This window comes from Coloeus monedula (assembly GCF_965178545.1).
Source record: "Coloeus monedula genome assembly, chromosome: 4".
In the NCBI taxonomy this organism is placed as follows: Eukaryota; Metazoa; Chordata; class Aves; order Passeriformes; family Corvidae; genus Coloeus; species Coloeus monedula.
The window spans coordinates 4,343,736-4,365,511 of NC_138784.1; the positions used below are offsets into that span (position 1 = coordinate 4,343,736).

A 21,776-nucleotide genomic window follows, 5' to 3' on the forward strand; every position below is an offset into this window, starting at 1 on the left:
TGACCTGTGCTTTTGGAACATGTCCCAGGCCCCACAGGTGAGTGGATAGAGGAGCTCACTGAGAAGCCCCAGCATGTGACTGTGACGGTGCTGAGCTCCACGACTGCCCTGACATCCTGGACGGCGTCCCACGAGAGCAGTGGCAACAGCACCATCGTGTCTGTGCTCTCCCTCACCTGCCAGAAGCAAAAGGAAAGTCAGAGGCTTGAAAAACATTACTGCACTGAGGTAAGGGGCAGAAGAGGGAGCGTTTTCCAGTCCAGGAGAAAATCGTCCTGCTGTTTAGAATCCTTGTGCCCCAGGGCTCTATCAGGCTGCAGAGGACAGTGGCAGCTGCTCCCTTCTGCAGTCCAAAGGGACATGGCTGGTGCAGGGTGGCGGGGAGAGCGCAGCAGTCGGGAATGAAAATGTGCAGGACACCACAGGATTCTTAAAACAGGATTTCTGCTGGACTTGCTGTGGCCAGTCCTTCACTCAGGCATATGCTGCAGTGCATTTGTATTAGTGAGGTGCTCACATGCATCATTATTGTCTTAGCTATCCCACATTTGAATACAGAACCTGACTGTAAATTTTCTGGAAGTTTTGGGATGATCAGAAGTCAGCTTTCCTTTTCATCCATACAAAAAGGTGTCAGCACTGGGAAATAAATAGCTGTTCAGACCACCTGTGATTTGTGTGGACAGCAGTTCTTCAGGGCTGCTGTATGGGTTGTGTTTATAATCATCAGGGGTCCTGAACCCCAAAACTTGACTGTTTTCTGTTACTTGAAACCCTTAGTGAGTGCAACCCCACATCAGACTCTGTGCCTATGATAGATCAGTGGCACGTGGCTTCAATTAGAAAGATGTTTTAGCCCACGTGTCAGGGACCCCACCAAGATGCTGATACAGCCTTTTTCTGAGCAGGGCCATGACTTCTGTCTGGCTCCCTAAATGTGTGTGATGGAGGAGTCTGAAAGGGACTGCAGTGCTGCCCTGCTGTACCCTCAGCCCACCCCTGGGAATGGAAGGGGACTGCTGACACTCCCTGTAAATCTTCCTCTCCTTCAGCTTTGTGATCAGCCCTGCAAGTTAATTAATATGGAGAATTTTCAACCCTTAAAATGCCTTTTAAAATAAATCTCTGTAAAAATTCTGAGTTTTATTTCAGGAATAGCTGTGAATTTAAATGTTTGGGATTGTCTTTTCATGACAATTTGAGAATTGTTTTTCAGAATCAGCTTGTTATTGTTATTTATATTTCTAAAAAGTGCAGTCATTTAAATGGGAAGGAAATACAGTGGGTGATTATAAACACAGATCACAAATATATGCATTTATGATTTAGTAAATACTGCAGAACTCATCTACAAACTCAAAAACTGGTACCTAAAGTTAATCTGTGAATAAACAAGATATCTGTAAAAGCAAATGTGTATTTACTGCAAGTAGGTAGAAAGGTCTAGATACAGTTAGTTGTTTCTTTCTGTCATTACATATATTTGTATCAAATTTTATCAACTTACTGTACCTGGAACTGTTAATAGCTGTTGGTTTGAATTCTCCTTGATGAGCTGAAAAGAGCAAATTTCAATGCAGAGGTCTATAAATTTCTAACATGATTTAAAAGTGATTTAGCTTTCCAGAGCAGCTGGTAAAGACAAATTCTGTTCCTCACAAAATCTGTGCTGGCACTGATAGAATTCGTGTGCGTTGCAGTAAACCACCAGTGCAGAGGTGGCTGTGATACAGACTTTGGAAAGGTTGTGAAGAAAATATTAGTAGGAAATACCAGCCTGCAGCTCTAGAAAGGATGTGTGAAGGCTTTTCCTCAAAGCTGCTCTGTGCATTTGCTGTTAGTGCAGTGTTCAGGCAATGAGCCTCTCCGTGTTGTATCAGACCAGGAATCACTTGGTCAGGAATTCTTCTGGCTGAAACCTGGTGTGGCAGAGCAAAAATGTTAACGGTGATGTTTTCAAACTGAAGAGAAGAATCCCGGTGCCCCTTAGTCACAGTTTGTAGTTCTGTGGAGGGGAGGTGACAGAGACTATTTCCTCTCTGATTTCACCATGGAGTCACTCAGTACATGCACTCAGAAGACAGCTTCCCCAAAATGCTGCCTTCAGCTCACAGAGCTGCATCAGATGACGGATGGAAAGCCTCAGGCTCTAATTAAAAACACATGGTCTAAATACTCCAGCCTGAATGATACCACCTGAAAATGAATCATGTAGCCTGAATATTTTAATAAACTTTGACAGTAGGAGAGAGTGGGTCTGCAGTGAGATAGCTGACCTTATGCAGCCGGGCAAGTACAATTCTCTGAGTCAGATCATTTGTGAAGTCAGTCCTGACCGCTTCCTCAGTTTTGCCATGTGGGGCTTAAGGAATGGAGTTCTTGCTGTCGATGCCAATGTGTTTGGATTCATGCCTTTTGTAACTGGAGTCATTCAAGTACAGTCTCAATATTCTTTTATTAACCAAGTGAGTGCTTCATATCTGATGAGTTCCTCTCCTCCTAGGTGAATTCAAGCAGCAGCCTCATTGAAAATCTTGTTCCTGGTGCCCAGTACCAAGTTGTGGTTTACTTACGGAAGGGACCATTGGTTGGACCTCCTTCTGATCCTGTCACATTTTCCATTGGTAAACCCTTGAGCCTACTGAATGAAATGCATTTATTTGCTTTTAGGGTGGTTTTTTTTTGAATACAGGTAGTATGTTCATTAAGTACTGTAGACCATGCCTTGATTTTCTTGAGTTTAACAGTGGATCTTGGTGTTGTTCTCTGCTTTGGGATTTGAAAAGGAGAAGAACCCTCTGAGACTGACAGTAACATTTTCAAGAATGTAGTTTCATGTCCAACAGGCAGAGCCACTGCCTGTGATTTAGGATTCCACCAGGCTCCTATAAAGGGTCATTTAGGACAGAATTCAATATCTTTTCGTTTCAGTGTAATTTCTTTTGTTAAGATTACCACTTAAACAAAATGTATTAAATAGAGAGAGGGCAAAGAGAAAGAGATTCAGTGTACAGAGTTACATTTGCAGAGAAATACTCAACCTGCCTCACCCAGCGTCTCCTTTTGACAAAAGGTCTGCTCAGTGGGAGAGCAGGTGACTGAAAGTTACAGATCTTCAGTATTTTTAATGCTGCTTCCTCTCTGTGATTTAGGGAAGAAAGTGAAACAGAAAATAATGTTAACCTGTTAAGAATTTAATCCTTAAAAAAAAGCCAATATGTGGCCTAGTGATTATGGTGAGAGCCTTTTCTTTCCAGGCAATCTTCTTATATATTTTCATAAATTTGGTCTGAATAAAAATTTTATAAGTATGCTGTATTTCAGTAAAGGAAAAATTAATAAGTAAATACTTATATATACTTTAATATTAAAGTTTCTATCATTGGGCAGTTTTTACAAAAGCTTTTGATCTTCTTTCTCACTCTAATTCAAAAACCTGAAAAGTTCTACTTTTATTTTGCAAAAGTAAAATCATGTATACCCAAAATAAATAAGTTGCTTCATTTTCTCCACTTTTGTATGGCCTTACAACCATGAAAGATTCTTAAAAAACTCAAAATGGCAATCAGTTTCTAAACAGAACATCTCATAGCTTTCTTATTTCAAAGGGACTGGTTTTATGCAGTAAAATAACAGTCATGTGAGTTTTCATAATGTGTTATTGAATTTGATGCTAAAATAATGGAACTGAAAAACAAATTGTGGTGGCTAACAATGAAGGAAAGTCAAATAAAATAAAATGCACTTTAAAAAGTATTCAGTTCTCCCAATGTTTATCGTAAGGCTCATTTTCACAGGGTGAGTATTAGCAGTGTAGAGAAAGCAAAGGAAGGAGATGGTAAATGATTTATAAAGGTAAAGGCAGTCGTGTGCTAACATGGGCTGAAATAATCTGGGTGCTGGTCTAGATTCTGACCCTGTGTGCAATAGCTGGGGCTCTGCAACCCTGTAAAATGTCAGCACTAAGTCCTTATTTAAGTGGCCTCAGTGAAGTCATGAAGGATAATTGCTTTCCAGACCATACAGGTTGCAGAAGTTGACCCTTATGTGACATTCTTCAAATCACTTGACTCCTCTTTCTCAATGTCACTGTCTGTGAGGCAAGAATAGCAATACATGACAGAACCTTTAGGTGCCCCAGGGAAGGAGGGCTAGAGATGAAAACTTTCCTGTCTTGCAGTGCTCTGGCTTTTGATGCTTTTGTTTTTGAAGCATCTTGAAATATCTCCTAAGCATCCCGATTTTCAGAGTAGAATGGAACCCTCCATTTCTGAAAAAGCAAGCCGTGTACTTTATCTCAAGCTAAGCAGCCAACACCAAGTGGTCCGTAGCCAGTTCTGAAAAAGTGGTTTTAAGCTGGAGGACAAATGCTTAAAAAATGGTATTCAACCCCTTGTGACCAAGATGTTCTTGGGAATTAAAGCTGAGAAAAAAACAGAAATAAGTAGGACTTGATTAAGGAAAGGTACCATTTTAAAATAAAGTGCAGCTGATAACACGTGCACATTACTAACCATAATTTCTGGTTTACAGTGCCCACTGGAATAAAGGATCTGACACTTTACCCTTTGGGACCTACTGCTGTGGTTCTGAGCTGGAACAGACCTTTCCTTGGGGTGTTCAGGAAATATGTTGTAGAAATGTTTTACTTCAACCCATCAACGATGACATCGGAGTGGACAACCTACTATGAAATAGCAGCAACCGTCTCCTTGACTGCCTCTGTGGTAAAGTCACCATTACCTACTTGCTTTCCCATGCCTCTGTGGCCCTGGCACCTTGTGACACTTCTTTCCCAGCCTTTTCCCCATGAATGTGTATATATGCCTTCAAGCCTGGCACTTTTTACCCCAGCAAAGCAGAGAAAATGGCCAGGGTGCTAGAGGCATTTTCCATTCTAAAGTAAGGCAATGCCAGCTGAACCATGCTGAATTTCAAGCAGAGCAGTGAGACAGGAGATGAGCCTCTTTTCCTGTTGTTGTTCAGCAAGTCCAGAGGCAGCTTCAGTTTGTGGGTCAGTTTGTCAGTCAGGGCTTTAAAAGTTCCATCATCTCCTCAGGGGGTGCACTCCGAAGCCTTATCTACATAATTAATATTGATAGTATGGATTTGGGGCTTGCAGGCTGGTCTCTCAGTGTGCCATCTGGAAGCCTTAGCTGTGGAGAGGTTTTTGTGAAAACAGCCTTCATGTTTCTGAAGCTGCAAGATCTTAGGCCAAGGTTTTAACTAAGTGAACACTGGTCTCTATCAGAACACACTCACACATATACTCACAGGCGTCTTTGCGTATATAAAGTGAATTTTTCATCGTCTTTTCCATTATTTCCTGGGGAAGGTGAACAGATTTTATTCAGACTTCGCTGTAGTGCGAGACAGAAAGCAATTCCAGCTGAAATTAGTTGTTCAGAAAGTTATGAGTATGCAAAAAAGATAGCAATAACTTCTGCTGCTGGTGAGAGCCACAGTGATTTACTGTAATTGATTTGCATAATACCATTTGTGGAGTCATTTTGGCTACAACGACTTTCCTGTAATTGGGTGTGTGAGTATAAATTTAGCACATAAATCTCCAGGGAAATTAAAAACAAAAATAACTTACCAAACTAGTAATTAATATCTTGTAATCATGACTCAGCACAAATAGATTAATAGCTGAGTGATCTAAGTCATCCAAGAAATAAAGCTGTCATCCAGAGTTAATGTGGTTCATTAGAAAAGGAGATGATGTTGTCCCTTACTGTTGCAAATCCTGTTCAGGGAAGCCAAGTTGGAATTCTTTTGTCTGGATTTCAGTCTGAAATGCAACAGTGCTGTATCACAGCTAAAGTGAGCATATCTTCACGGATAATTTTAAAGAGTAAGCGTGAATTAGGAAAAGAATGTTTCCCTGTTCTTCTGTTGTGGCATTTAATGTACAGGTAGGTACTGGTGTACTTTTGGTTGGGTTCTCTAGTGGTGCTCCAGAATCCCGCTGTGATCCCTATGATCTACTGACATCTCTGAGTGGTGTGTTCTGAAGCAACAATGAGAAGAATCAAAAATCAGTGTCTCCAACAGCATGAAATAATCAAGTGTTATTTGCTGGAGGGTTGACATTTGACAAGAACCTTTGGATCTGAATTTTTCTTTTCACTCTGTTTAGTTGCTTCATTCACTTTGTGCTCTGCAACTTCTGTGAAAATTGTCAAAGCGATGTTGGTATTTTCAGTATTAGCCAGGGGCATGTCAGAAGAAGTCCAAGCATCTTCAAGGTTTTGGTGTAAACGTGGATAAAACTTCTTCCAAAAATCATAAAAAGAAGAGATCACACCCCCTATATTTGCATTGCCTTGTAGTATCTGGAGAAAAGAGGCCACTGCAAACAACAGAGATCTGTAAAAATAGCAATTTCTACATTGTTGATGTTGTTCATTATTTTCAATTTGCTTTTATTTTGAATTTTAAAATTATCATGAGGCTTTTCATTTAAACATAAATATCTTAAATGTTCTGTGCTGTCAGTGGAAGAATTTGAATTTTAACTTCAATATTACATGCAATATTATAATATAAAACATATTGCTTTTTATACTTCATTTATATCTCATTTATATTTACAGATATAATTTATGTCTCATAAGTCATTTATGTTTCATTCATATTCCATTTATAATAAATGATAATAGAAAGTGAAATGCACTTTGAAAATTGGAAAAAAATACATCTTTTAAAGTGACAATATCTGAGACAAAAATGTTGCTTCTAATTTATCCTCAAACCCCATTTAATCAAACTAGAAACACCTACATTTTCCAGTTTAATATTTTGCCGTCATCACACTGGAATTGTGATGGAAGATTGCTCTGTGTGAGTGACTCTTACCACCCTGGAAATCCCTTAGAGATTCCCGTGGCGGGGAGAACCTGAGGCCAGGTGGATGTGGATGAGCAGCAGAGCCATCACAACTGTGTTTGCTCCCCCTGCACAGATCTCTTAGTAAATTGAAAGGCCAAATTTCAGAGATTTCCACTGAAGTAAGGAGTGGGAACTCAGAAAAATGAGCGTGGGCACTAGATTGATAAATACTGCTGTATTTCAAAAGTCCTGCCTCATGCTGGTGAGTTGTCTCCTGAGCTGCTCTTTGTGTTTTGTCCCTTTACAGAGAATAGCCAACCTGCTGCCTGCTTGGTATTACAATTTCCGGGTCACCATGGTGACTTGGGGGGACCCAGAGCTGAGCTGCTGTGACAGCTCCACCATCAGCTTCATAACAGGTAACCAGCCAGCTGAAAACACTGTGGGAATGCTCCCGGGGGCAGAAGCACTGAGAAGGTCTGAGCTGGGTGTGTGTTTCACCTACAGATAGTTGCAAGTTAGGATATTTATCAGCTAAGTGGGTTTGTTTTTTTTTTTTTGGTTGGTTTGGTTTTGGTGTTTGGTTTTTTATTATTTTGTTTTTAAGTCTCTGAGGACTGCTTTAAATAAACATGTATATAAAATTTTCTTATGCCAAGCACAGTGCTTGATTGCTCTGTTCCAGTCCTCCATCAGCTGAATGCATGGCTCCAGTGAGGGCCAGTGGTTCTGCTCAACTTTTACCACACCCCCTGCTTGGCACATGGAGAAGTTAATAGGTAAATAAGTAAACCTGAACTCTTAGGTTTCTTAATATTATGAAACACTTTTTCATTTAGCTGCAACATTTCCAAATGTTTTTTCCTCCTCTGTCCCCCTCCCAGTAATCCCCAGGTCAGAGCATGACTTGTGCAGCACCGAGACAGGTGAGCTGATATAGCCACATGGATTTCCCTCCTCCGCTTGGCACCAGCCATGGATTTAACACACTCTGGCATCTCTTGGCAGGTTATCTTTGGATTTGAATCTCCAACATGTCCAACAGATCAGCCATAGAGGGACCAGCATGAAAGAGGCCCTGTTAGCCCCTTGCCATGTGTTCCCAGCATCCAGGCTGGTTAGGCCAGAGTCAGAGTCCTCCATTGAATCATTTTGCTGTTAAGTGTCACTGTTTATTTCACCTTGCTGAAGTTTAGGTGCTTGAAAGCAGTAAATAATTCAGTTTTACTGTGAGAGGCAGTGAAGTATGCCTTGCTCTTCTTTTCCATCTGTAGGCATCAAATGAGAAGGAAAATCAGGCTATAATGTCCCAGCCACTCACTCCAGAGCAGATGCTTAGTCCCAGATTTTATTTGGTGAGAGTCTGAGAATGTACCTGAAAAAGCTACTGAAGACGACCCATTTCTAATGATGATTTATACAGTGCCTGTGCCTGAGAGAGCCACGACAGAAAAGTCATCAGCAGGTTAAGTTCTAGCTCCACTGAAGTCAACAGAAGCCCTCCCATGCTGAGATACCTGATCCCAGGCTGCACTGCTGACAAATTCTGGCACTTTTCCAGCATATCAGAAACTCGTGACACCCACCATAGCCTCGTGAAGGGTCTCCTGGGATATTCCTTGTCCTTTGGCATCCATCAGCTTTGCTGTAGCACTCTAAGGAAGCAATTTTCCAGCTGGTTGGTTGCTGTGTGAGGGAAGAAATGTCTTTTCCAACTGATTGGGGTACCAGGTTCAGCATTTTAAGAGTGGAAATGTTCCGGTGGGATACTCACTTCAGTGTTGTATCTCCAGAAACCTGCAGCAGAAATGAGGGAGATTAAGGGTCTTCTAAAATGTAATTTGTCAGCAGTCCCAATCTGGATATCTGTATGATGACAGGAAAGACTGCTACTGCTCTTAAATGAAAAATGGATCAACTTCTTAACTAGAAGATGCAGACAAAATCAGAAATGGATGAATCTCCCAATGTCATCCATTTGTGATTGGCAAAACATCTGTTAGAGAAGGTCATCTGGTCTTTAGTGAAAATACCCAACTGCAATGTTGTATCAGTGGTAATTTCTCTTATTATCAAAGCTTTACACCCTGTGTTTCTGACCTGAATTTTTCTGGCTTTAATATCCAGTCCAAAATTCTTGTTGCACTTTTATCTTGCTGATTGAAGAAACACAAAGCTTCCCCTCCCCCCCCCAAATACAGACTTTAGTTTGTTTTTTCTGTTAATAAATTGCTTCCATTCAACTCTTCAGGTGCTCTCACTTTTAGGTGTTTTCTCATGTCAGTTTTTTCCCCACTCTGCTTCTCTAATTTTTACTGTCTTTACTAAAGTACATAAAAACTGAAAGTGTAATACCAGCCTGCTGAATACTCTCTATAGAGGCACAATCAGCTCCCTATTCAGAGCTCTCCCGTGTGTGCATCTAGGTGATTGCATTTCCTGCATCATCACACTGGAGGTCTGTGTTGATTTACTTCTGTTTTATGGCTCCTGACAGAATTTATCATTTGGGAAGTGTTGTCTACGTGCCATTTTAAAGCAGACCCAACTTTGCACCTGGCACTTTGAAATGCACTTTGTTTGAGCAGGCCCAGCATCAGGGGCAATATTTCAAAGCTCAGCCCTGTCCAAGCCCTGCACTCCTCTGCCAGTAGCCACGTTGCTTGCGTGGTTCATCAGCGCTGCTTTTACTTTCAGAGTATTGATGAAAATGTTGAATAGCAATGAGCTATTAAAATCACACTGTGATTTTAAGAGAAGAGTCCTAACAAAGAAAGCTGATTTGGTCCAATTGCAAGCACTTATCAATAGATGGTCACCACTGAATGTGAACATTACATGCCCTCCTGTCCCCTGATTGCCTTATTACTTGCAATCTCTTCAGCTTTGCCCGAGAACTGCAGGCAGGCTAGCTTGTGAGGAAGTGCCTTGCCAATTTGTCATGTCTGCAGGTTTGAAATGTTCATCCCCAGTAGTGCTGCCTTTTTTAAGTTACCCAGGGGGCTGAGAGTTCTTTCTCACCCTCGGCCTCTTTCCTCCCAAAGAGGGAGCAGATGGTTTTGTGGAGCACTTGGGTCCCTTTCTGCATCATTTTGAACAATGCCACCTCCTCTGCGCAGGTTGCCAGGAATTAAAACAAACAAAAAAATTCCACCAAGAAGCCCTAAATTTTAAAAATACTGGAGTGGAGGTTTTGTAGCGTTGACAGTACCCCATCTGTCAGTTCTTCTGTGTATACTGGAGAGCCAACCTCTACACCTGGAGCATAAGCTTGAGTTTTAAAAACAGTAGCAGGATCGTCTGGGAGTTGGAGAATGCAGCTTGCAGAAAGCTCAGAGCAGACAAACCATTTCCCTAACACAGGATCCCACTGCTCGTGGGGAGCCTGTGGCGAGGCTGGGGCTTGACTGACTGCAGGACTTGGAATGATGAGATGTAGCTCTCTCCCACAGCAACTAGGGAGATGTCCCCAGGAGCATGGGGGAGATTTGGGGGATCCAAGAGGCTTCTCAGAAGCAGGATTTGTTCTCTCAGCTCCTGCAGCAGCAGTTGCACGCTGTTGTTTTACTCAGGGAGAGATTGTGGCACTGCCAGTGTTGCTGTGGTGACTAATGAGTTTTTAATGCCACCTGCTGTAAACAGCTGGATTTAAAACAATCATAAGCAAAGGCTCTTTAGGCCACCAGTATTTGCTTTTTTTACCATGAGGGTGCTTTTCTCTTTGGAGAAGCAAAAGGAGTGAGAATGACAAACTCTTGGGTTGGTGACTACCACGACGTGTGCTCCCTTTTGGTCCTGTGGGTGCTTCCAGCTGTCGCTTTGGACCAGGTCAGCAGCAGGCTGTGACTTGCCACAGCCTCTCTGTGCCACTCCTCCCTTGTGCTAGGGCAGTGGGTCACACAAGCCCTGGCCCTTTGATTCTCCTGGACTTTCACTGTCATGAAAGCATACCGTCAGTAACGAGGCACAGGGGGAAATCATTATTCGTGAATGAGACTCATGTCAGTCATGGCCTTCAATTGCAAGGAATATGCAATCCATGCACAGGGATGGACTGGGAGCTCTAAAAATTAAAAGAAACACTGCTTTAAAGATTTTATACTAAATCAGGTTGCTTCTCCTCAACAGCATAAAAGGACATTTTCCTTCTATGGATTAACTTGGGAGAATAGTCTTCCTAAACGTTTCTCAATGGCTCTAAATTGTCTGTGCATTGCGTTTGCTGCCTTCCTCCGCGATTACTTCAGTAACTGTGTTCCCTAGCAAACGTCTCGATGCCCAAGTCGAAGGAGCCCTGGTGAAAGCAGCAGTGCCATCTCGTGGCCCCTTCGAGGAGACCCGAGCTCCGAGGCCATCCTGCGTTCCCTGTCTCCCACAGCTGTGCTGGCACACCGGGCTCTGCTCCTGGGCAGGGTCCCCTCGCCGGGCAGCTCACCTGACCTGCCTTGGCATGAGCACACGGGTCACCCCAGGGCATGTGCAGAGGAAGACCAGCCAGTTCGTTCCGTTTTCCCTGCTGTGCTCCTCAAGAATCTGCCAGGCACAGAGGTTCATACCTTTCCCCGTTGTATCCAGGTTATCCCACTCATGTCTCTTTGGGAGGGGGTTGAGATCTTCACTGATCACTCACTTTCACTTTTGGGTCTCCACTCGCTATTAACTCCTCTCTGGAGTCCTGCACCTTTGAATTTGGCAATGAAGGTGAGCTGGCCAGCTATGCTCCCTCTGCAGAGAATGGAGAGGCCCCTCCCAGAGGGAATCCCCATCTTAAATACCAATTTTAGGAGGAGATGAGTTATTCTGGAAGTTGCCATCTTCCTGCAGGTCACTGCTGATGAGAGACCCGGCAAGGGAAGGTGGCTGAGTCACAGTCCCTGGGGGTATTTGAAAGACTTGTGGGTGTGGTGCTGAGGGACATGGTTTGGTGGTGGGCATGGCAGTGATTGATCTCAGTCTTAAAGGTCTTTTCCAGCCTGAGTGACTCTATGTTGCCGGGGCTGCACAGAGAGCCAAGGACTTGCTGGCAGCTCCAGAACAAACAAAACCTTCTAATAGGCTGGAGGGGTTGTGATGGGGCCCTTTCTTCTTCCCTTCCACCCTGGGAACAAAGGTGGTCATAACTTCTCATGCAAAAGTTGTTCTTTGGAAAACTGCAGGTTTTGGACTTTTCCTTCTAGAAAGATGCAAGCTCAGGGAAAATATATTTTTTTCCTATTGAAAACCTATCAAAATTACTCAGTGTAACAATTGATTATTTCTTTTCAGTTCAGTAGCACAGTGAAGCAACATCTGAGGCTTTTAACTTGAATTTGAATTTCACTTACAAAAGATTGCAAAAAGAAGTGTAATTTTGTTCTGATTCTCTCCCAGGTGAAACGATGGTTTTCATATCTTTCAGCTAGTGCTCAAATGCAGTAGCTTTTACTGACACTTTCCTGCTAGCTTTGTGATATTCTCTTCATGACAGTATCCCTTGGCAGAAGTTTATCACTGGATTTGCCAGTCAGCTGTGTTACATCCTGTCTGTAACACGCTTGCCTTTTTCCTTCAGCACCCGTGGCACCCAAAATTACCTCAGTAGAGTATTACAACCACCTTCTGTATGTCACCTGGACCTATGGAGGAGATGGTCCTGACCTTTCTCATTCCAGGATGCTGCATTGGATGGTCATTGCAGAAGGAAAGAAGAAAATCAAGAAGAGCGTAAGTATCAGTGTATAAGGTGGGTGGTGTTAATTTCTCTGGGATTTTTTTTTTTTGGGCAGGTTTTTGGTTTTTCTCAGTTGATAACTTTGTATTACAAAGTTTTAGCAAGTTTAGTAGAAGCCTGATTAGTTAGAAGTTCCTTCACTGCATGCGCTTCCAAAGAATTGAGTTCTCAAAAGAGCCAGTGGAAAAATTGTTTCTGTGGTGATCCGGTGCAAGTGTTGATAATTTAGATAATTTAAAAAGAGCTTAAAAATCTCTCAGCTTCGGACAGTAGAATGTAAAGAGAATTCTTATATACAGATATGGTATTTTCCATTTTTATTTATTAATAAACAGAGTAAACTACTGGCTGAGTTTTTTTAAGTTCATTCAAGTGCTGTCTCTTCCCATTTTCTGACTTCATCCTCATGAATTCTATGTTCTTCATTTTATGTTTGAATACAAGTTCTTCTAATTGTTGGGATGAGGATTTCCCCCAGAATGGTGCACTTAGAAAACTTGCTAGAGGCTAAGGTGCCCTCTTGGTACATACTCTTGAACATTTTGAAAAACGGCTTAGAAAAATAAATCTGAGGGCTGCAATCATGGGTTAAAGTCATTAAAGTCAGTCCCTGGACACAGAGTGAGAAGTGTTGGGAGTAGGGGTGGAGCAGTGCAGGGCAGGATGGTGTAGCCAGCAGTGGAGCTTCATAGAGCCTGTGGCCTGAGACTGACTTCACACCTCTGTTATCTTTCAATCATTGACAGGGAAAAGGTGCCTGGTCTTTTTCAAGGGAAGGTTTTCCCTTCCACTTAAGGCTTAGCAGAAGCTGAGTTGGAAGTGTATTTTCAGCAGAAGTGCAAATTCATCAGCAATTTTCGTTTGGATTTATGTGGAGCATCCTAGCTTTCATTGGATTCCTTGTGGCTGCAAGAGTGTGCCCATCTGGAGCTTGTTGCAGCATGAATCTAATTACTTGATTAGGAGAAGTGATGACCTTTCTGAGCAGCAGGAATTTTCAGGATTTGGTTCCTTATTTCAAACAAGGAAAAAACTAGATTTTAATTTTTGTCCTACAAATAAAATATTCTATCAATTGACTTCGAAAAAAAATTCACAATGATGTCCCTCTTTTCTCTTCATGTTTTCTGTACTGTTATTATTCTTTCAGTAAAAGTCTGATTTCTCTACCATCCAACTTCACTGAATATGAAAATTGTAGATTAAATAATTATAAAATAAATATTTAATATGAAAAATGAAATAAAAGCAAAATTGAATACATAACTTTAGATTAAATGAAATATTAAAAGTAGAGGGTATCTACAATATAGTATATCTACAAATAAAACTTTAAAGCTTTAGGGATGTCTTTACAAATGTTTGTCCTTATATTCCTTGTAAGACAAAGGAACCCAGAGGTTATTCTTTAGGAAAGTTCTGCAAAAAACTATTTATAGCTGACTTTTACAGTTCTGTTCATATGGATAAATATGGGTACACGCTTGCAGGCATCAGGGCATACCTGTTCTCCTAAGCTCTGTTAGTCACCTTCAGAAACTGTTTCCTTTTAAAGTCATACTATATTGTAATCTCATCATATGGCTTATTATGATTGTTATTATGGTTGTTTTTCTTGTGGCATTACTGAAATAAATAGGTAACACTGTCAGACAATGTTAACACTTTCTTCCTGCTCCTTGTGTATTTCCCAAGACTCCACAGAAGCTGCTCAGTTCTTAGAGAAGTGAGGGAAATTTTGTGCAAAGCCCTATTAGTCTTTATTCAGAACTGTCAGTTTCTCTTGTATCTGAAAGCTTCAGCTTCAGAGAATTAAGTGACTATGAAAACCAACATGAGATTCCTGAATGTGGCCTTTATAGATAGAAGGTTTCTGCCTGAAACCTTTGAGTCCAAGTGCTCTGAGAAAGGTGTGTTCTGAGTTCTGCATCCTTCTCTGTGACTGGAGAAATGGGGAGATTACTATAAAATAAAAGGGAGGAGTTGCTGTCAGTCTTTTGTAACTCAGCTCAGTTTTGGATCTGATTTTGAACTTGCAGATTATTGAAGTCAGACCCTGAGATCTATTGTCAAGTCAGCAGGTCTCCAAGAGGTGTTAGACGTGCCCAAATGGATTTAATTTTTGGGTTTGTAGGATATATAAAGGCTTGCCTACACATGGCTTGTGTGCTCTTCTTTGAGGTGTCTGACCTGTTTTAAATTCCTTTGAAATTGAAATGGACTCAAGTCCAGGGCTTGCTTGGCATTTTGCACAACTTGAAAAATCCAGATGCTCTCAGTGGTGTGAGGGAGATTTTCTTTTTTTCCTTAAATTTTCACTGGTCACATAGAAAGTGCAGCCTAAAATTGTCTTCTTTTTGCATTGTGCTCTTCTGCTTTCATGGGTGGTATCCACGGGAACTGGTTGATCTCACAAGTCTGGAGCATGCAGAAGACATGTGCTGTGATGCACAGGGCTTGCTGTGTGGTGTTTTGAGTGACCAGGTTAGTTTTACGAGGCAGTTGTATGGTTTGTGTCATCTTTAAGCTGCTGTCTCTCGATTGTTCAGGTAACACGCAATGTGATGACTGCAGTGCTGAGCCTGCCTCCAGGGGACATTTACAACCTCTCAGTGACTGCTTGTACTGAAAGAGGCAGCAACACTTCCATGCCCCAACTTGTGAAATTGGGTAAGAAATGCTTGTTTGTAAATTATTGACTCACTCCACTCGTTTGACTGTAAGGTAACTCTGTCAGCAGATGCAGCACCTACCTTGTTTCAGAGTTACGTACCTGTACCCCATTTCTTTTGCAAAGCTGTAATTTTCACCTCACCTTGCTGTGAAGATTTTCTCATTCTTGGGTGTGAAGATACTCTCCTGAAATGGTTTTGCTCAAGAGGAGCAAGAGTGGCAAAATTGGACTGTAAGTGGAAGTAGGAGAATGGAAATCACTTAGTGCCTTGCTGAGAGAACAACTGAACTTCGTCGTTGCTTCCCTGAGGTCTGGAACACATGTAGGTTTTGAGAATGGCAACTCAGGCTTCACAGATGACCTCTTCAATAAAAAGCAGAACCTTCCCTTCTTCCTTTCTGTTTCTGACAAGCCTATCTCTAGGTGTCTCTGTCACTTGGTCTGCTTTCCTGTCTCACTTCCTCTCTCCCTGGACATCTGCAAAGTCTTCCAACACCAAAAACTTACCCGTAAATATGAATTAATGATAGCACTCTTTATAGAAACAGTCAGATTCATGAATGTGGAACCCAGCTTCATTTTAAGAGAAGTATGTGTAATATATTCATAGAAACAAAAGAAATCCTTAATGTAAGAGTTTCAAATATAACTTTCTACCTAATATCTTTCTTTACTTGGGAGGGAGACTGGACACTGCACCATTATACCTTAAGAAATTTTAGTTCTCTTTTGAAAGTATGTGGAATTGTTGAGCCTTAGGTGCCCAAAACTCTGAATTTCCAAGTGTACCAAACTGCTTTTACGGGTGTTAACTCCACTGAGAAGGTGGATAAGGAAGAGTTGGTAATTTCCAACTGGATTATCCTCTCTACATGAATAATAATCCTTTTGTGAGTCACCATGAGAGAAGTGAATTTGAAAGACTCTATAATTTCTAATTGGATTAGAGGTCTTGAAACAACCATTGTCCATTTATGTTTCTCAGAACTCTTACTCACATCTCTTAAACAGTGCTGATGCAAACAGTACAGATACAACAGTCTGAAGTTCTTGCAGGTCTTCTTACCAAAGGCAGTGTTTGAAAGATGCAGACAAATTCCATGAATTTGCTTTTCCCTGTGCAAATCATATCCACTGTTTTCCCCATGCCTCGTGTCTGTGCAGTTTTTTTGTGTATTTGTTACCATGTCTGAGTGGTGAATGTGTGAGGGTGAGTATAACCCCCTGTTGTTACCATTGTCCAAATATTTTAGGGTGCTGTTTCAAAGTATCATCTAGCTTTATCTTCCAGACAGATCCACAAGCCTTATTCATGTTGCACACCCTGCAGCATGGTTGTATCTTCCTGTTCTTTCCTTATGGACAGGCACTCTTATGCAACTTGGGTGGGTATTTTGCCTTTCAGTGACAACAAAGACAAGGTGGAATGAATTCCATTTTGATAAATCCCTTCTAGACTTCTGGGTGTGGGGTTTTTTGTTGGGTTGAGTTTGATTTTTTTTTTCCCTTATGATATTTGAACTTTGAATAGGCAAAAGTGGGGATATTTTGCCAGAGGTTTTCCTTCTCTCTGTTTCTGAGGGGAGCAATGGGAGCTGTAATTAGCAGTAGTGGAAACTGACTCTAAGTGATAGACAACTCAGCACTTGGCAGTCACTTAAGCATTCCTGCCAAATGTTCTTCCCTCCGTGATGTTTGCTTCATCCTGGCAACTTTCCACCTGCAGAAAAATCAAGCCATTTGCTGGAGGCAAAAGGAGGATTTGCTTGGGATGCTGCCCAAATGCAAAACTCATATTTTAATTGAGGCAGTTTTTTTACCTGGAGTGGAGAGTGTTTGTGCGTCCAAGAGCAGATATATGGGTGTAATTATGGGAGAGGGACACTTTCCTATGTAGCACTGGGACAATATGAACACTGCAAGCCCCATGACACACGTGAATGTGCCTCAGTCCCTGCCCAGCTCTTTCCATAATTCAATATGGCTTGGACAGACTCCAACCCCGGAACACAGATCTGATTGTTTCAGGATCAGATACATCTCCAAAATGTCTATAACTACTTGAGCAAGTCCCTTGTGCCAAGGTTCCTGTGACAGCATCTCACACAATGAGAATAACAAATTATTTGTGAAAGGAAAAAAAATAAATCCAAAATGTTCTTGTGCATCTCCCATTGTATGCAGTCTGTCAGAATCCTGAAATCTGGTCATTGTTTGAGAATTACAGCTTTAATTAAACATCCACAGAACAGGAAATCTGAAAACTGTGCAGAAGAGCTCAGAAATATACAATCCAAACTTCACAGTCTCTGAAGGCAAAGCAGAAGAGCCCAGGAGGCCTGAGGTGTGGAAAGTTAGGGACTGCCAGTACCTGTCATGTGAAGTCATCAGGCTGAAAATCAAGTTCATGCCTTGGTGTTTAAAAAATACTGAGGAGAAAATGTATCTCTCATCTTGACACTATGCCTAGGCTGTTTGCTCCTCTCCTGGTCCCCAAGGTTTCCATGCTGTTCTGTGCTTTCCATTCTCCAGGTTGGTTTGGGTGTGGTTACAGCGAGGGGTGACCTCCACAGGCATCCACAGGCAGGGAGATGGCCCTGGAGGCAGCAGCCAGGACTCTGGACATGGGGCCAGGGGTGCTGGGTGCAGACCCACATCCATGTTTGACAGGACTCTGATGCCATCACTGCCAGGAGACCCTCCATCTATCCCTGTTGTTTCAAGGTTGTCCCCTGCTCCACAGACTCCTGTATTTGCCCATTGTCAGTTCATCCAGCACAAAAGCAATGAAAATCAAAGTGATAAATTGAGGATCTCTGGAGATCTGGACCTCTGCATTCCTACAGCTCACAGAAGTGAGCACAGCTCCAGTGGCCCTTAAATGTCAGCCAGAGAGGAAAAAAAAAAGACTACAAGGTTTTTTTTTAAACTGGTAATTGGCTAAACGTTTCCTCTGCTGCAATTAAATGAACCTAGGCAGCCTTTGCTTGTGGGAAGCTGCTTCTTTATAGTCTCCTGGGCAGGCCTTGTGAAGAAAAGCTTTCTCAGGCCAAATGCATTGCTAAGAGGTGGACAGTCATCTTCTCTGAAAGATTTTCTGCTAGCGTTGTTCTATTAATAGAATCCACTGATCATCCTCAAACAAGGGCTCTGCTGAAAAGGGAAGTGAAGTAATTATCCATCTGTCCAAATAGAGAAGGGTTTAAATAGAGAAGAAAAACCAACACACTTCAGCATCTTCCCATTTTACAGTAGTAGTTTGTCATCATGAGAGGATTTACATTGGTAGACTTTATCTGAAGGAAATGAAAGGTAGAAGGGCAGCAGTCATTGCTTTCAATTCTTTCATTTTTCTCAGTTGTCTGGAAACTTAAAGATAAGCTTAATGAAAGGAGATTTTTCTCTTACACCAGAACCAGCCCCTCCAAAATCACTGTTTGCTGTCAACAAGACTCAGACCTCGGTGACTCTGCTGTGGGTGGAAGAAGGAGTAGCTGATTTCTTTGAAGTCTACTGCCAGCAGGCTGGATCTGGCCAGGAAACAAAAGTCCAGGTATGTGTCTCTTCTTTGGTGTCCACTCTTCATCTCTGAACCTGAGACTGGGCCTTGTACTGTTCTGGTTTGGTGTCTGCTCCTTGGCATGTGCATGTAAAGCCCAATGACATTTTATACCAAATGTGATCAGGTGGTTCAGAACTAAACTTCTAAAAGCTAAACTACTAAAGCTACACTTGAAATACTAAAATATTTCATTGTTTTGCAATATTAAGGTTGACTTTTGTCTTAATGAGATTATGTAACTGGCTGGAGAGAAACTATGTGCATCCAACAGTGTCAGTGTTTGGCTACACGTGGAAATGGCTCTGATAACACTGTGCAAAACCTAACAGGGCACAGAACTAAGGGAATGACAATGAGCAAGAAGGGAAAAATCATCAGGTAGATTCATAAGGAATGGGAAAAATAGACGTATTTAGATGCCATGAGGTCTCTTATACAGTATTATTTCTGGAGTACTTTATTCTGTTAACTGAAGTTCAGTAGGAGCTTCCTTGCTGTTCAAAGAGTACCTTTATGCAAATGTGGCTGCTCCTCATGCATTTTTTCTCGGGGTGTTTTCTTCAAGACCCACCTTCTGAGCCTCGCAAATGAACTTCCTTTTCTCTCTGTCCAGTCAGGTACCTGTGCTCAGAGGCCACTTGAATATAGGAGTATTTAAATTGGTAATGCTGTTCAGTGAAAAACAGAGAGCAGTAGTAGTTTTAATTCCTTGACATTCAATGCTGTGCAACATGTGAGGTTTACTTTGTGCTTTAGCTGATGGTATTATGAATCACTCTGATTACATGCCACAAAACATTATTCTCTCATGTGGACTGTGACCCATAATGGGGAATCATTCAGAAAGAAGTGAAAAATTACCTACTTAGAACCACTGATTACCACAAAAGACTTGCACACTCTTTAATCCTATGGAAGATCAGTCTGAATTATTTAATATTCTTTTTAAACTGAGACAGACAATGACTAAAGGAAAAAAGAAGTGTTTAAATGCACTTTAATCTCTTGTATAGTTTCGATTCCACATCTAGATCCCTGCTTTTTCACGCTGAATAGCAAAGGTCGTGAAGTCATTATCATCACTTACCAGAGATTCAACATCGATGAGATTGGATGAGGAAAGTACCACAGGATTTGCAACTTCGGTTCAGAGCAGATCTCTTTTTAAGAACATCAGGAAAAGACTGCTTCATTTGGCAGATGCTTCAGTGGGTGTCTCATTTGTTGACGTGAACATCTGGCAGTGGATAACGCACAGAGGTTGTCAGCTCACTCCTCATTAGATTCATCACTCTCCTTTCTGTCTCCATGAAAAACTGGGAAGGGCTCCTTTCTGAACTGTAAAAAGGGATGCTTTCCAAGCAGACTGGTGAAAATTCTTTGTGATTTTCCATGCTAATTACATGAACATTTTTGTCCCTTTTCCTGCATCTTTAAATCAGTGAAATGAAAAGCAACAGCTTTCTGATTTTGAACATCTTGGATTTGAGTTGACTAATTTAAATTTCCCAGAGGGGAAAATGGAAACATCCAACCAAGTCCGATTGCCAAAGTGTGGCTCCTCCTTTCAGCCCAGGCAGTAAAAGTCTCCTCCCTTACACTCATGTGCATGTGATTTCATCTGCATAATGTACCTCAGAATTGCTCTGCAGCAAGAGCCTAGAATTAGGCCATGACTGACAACAGGCTCCTGCAAATACCCAGTGCTTGGGACTTGTTACAGCATCTTGCATTCCCCATCTGGAATGAGTTCATTCATAAAACTTCTCCATCTTTCCCTTCTAAACCACTGGCTCAGTGTCTGTATTTTTCAACTGTAACCCACCCCTGGTTCTGCTGGACGGTCCAGAAAATTGAGGGCCTTAAGGATCTCTTTTTTTAAATCGGTGTTGTGACGTGTTGTTCTTGTTGTGTTTGTTTTCTCTTGCTCTGTCAGCATTTAAAATCCACAAAAGCATTCACAAGGGTCATAGTAATTAACACATTGTATAAATATGTTATATAGAGTTTCTGCCAGCTGGAAAAACTGAGGTGTAGGGTGTTTGATCATAATTATTCTCTAGCTTTGTTCTTCACCTTGGATACTCAGAAGGCCTTCGTGTCCAGAGGAGCTGCCTCAGGGGCAGAGATGACATGCATTCAGATCAGCATTGTGGTTTCATTCATGGCAGAGATTGTGACTGCCTTGGCTGTTCTTTGAATAGAAATAACTTTGTTTTCCTCCTACCTCTGTGGCTTCGTAACCAGAGCTCACGAGCTGTGCCCACCCCTGGGGGTGTCCTGGAGGTCGCAGTGCTTCCCCCCACCAAGCATGTGCCTGACCAACCCACTATGGGGCACCTGTCCCTCCCTCCCCAAAAGGCTCTGGGGTCCCTGGAGTGCTCTGGGATGTTCCTGCTGCTGTATTCACCCCTGTTCCTCTCCCTTTTCTGCCAGACTATCTGCCTGTTGGGTAGGCCCTGGTTGCCTTTCCTGTGTTTCCAAATGCTGATTTCTTTCACCAGATCTGATTTTATCTGTCAAATATATGGAACACTGATTTGTGCTCTTGCATTTATGGGAGAGAGAAACTCCTGTGTGTTTTTCCCCATGTCTGCAGGAACCTGTCACCGTCTCTTCACATGTCGTGACCATTTCCAGCCTAACCCCTGCCACTTCCTACAACTGCAGTGTGACCACCTTCAGCCACAACAGCCCCAGTATCCCCACTTTCATTGCAGTTTCCACCATGGGTAAGCAGCACTTCCCTGCTTTCTTCTTCCTCATCCAGCTGCATCTGGTTCCCCTTGCTTTCTGAAGCTGCACTTCATAATGCTGGCCCCAGGGGTTGTTTGTGTCATGAAAAGGCTGCCAGATGGGGATGGGATGGGATGGGATGGGATGGGATGGGATGGGATGGGATGGGATGGGATGGGATGGGATGGGATGGGATGGGGGAGCAGCTTTGGAAGGTCCTTAGGAAAGTCCCCACTAGGGGGTTGACTTGGAAGAGTGTA

The 21,776-nt window shown here is 42.1% G+C and overlaps 1 protein-coding gene across 1 annotated transcript in view; it reads left to right on the forward strand.

Annotated features, from left to right (window-relative positions):
- The window catches only part of PTPRO (protein tyrosine phosphatase receptor type O), a gene marked incomplete at both ends in the record, with an annotated part of 140,312 nt that overhangs the window by 97,009 nt on the left and 21,527 nt on the right, over window positions 1-21,776 (forward strand). The window contains 8 exons of the mRNA XM_082279569.1: window positions 29-228; window positions 2,504-2,624; window positions 4,534-4,727; window positions 7,142-7,253; window positions 12,386-12,537; window positions 15,094-15,214; window positions 18,632-18,771; window positions 21,380-21,512. Coding sequence (XP_082135695.1) covers window positions 29-228; window positions 2,504-2,624; window positions 4,534-4,727; window positions 7,142-7,253; window positions 12,386-12,537; window positions 15,094-15,214; window positions 18,632-18,771; window positions 21,380-21,512 — 1,173 coding nt within the window. The remainder of the gene's footprint in view (window positions 1-28; window positions 229-2,503; window positions 2,625-4,533; window positions 4,728-7,141; window positions 7,254-12,385; window positions 12,538-15,093; window positions 15,215-18,631; window positions 18,772-21,379; window positions 21,513-21,776) is intronic.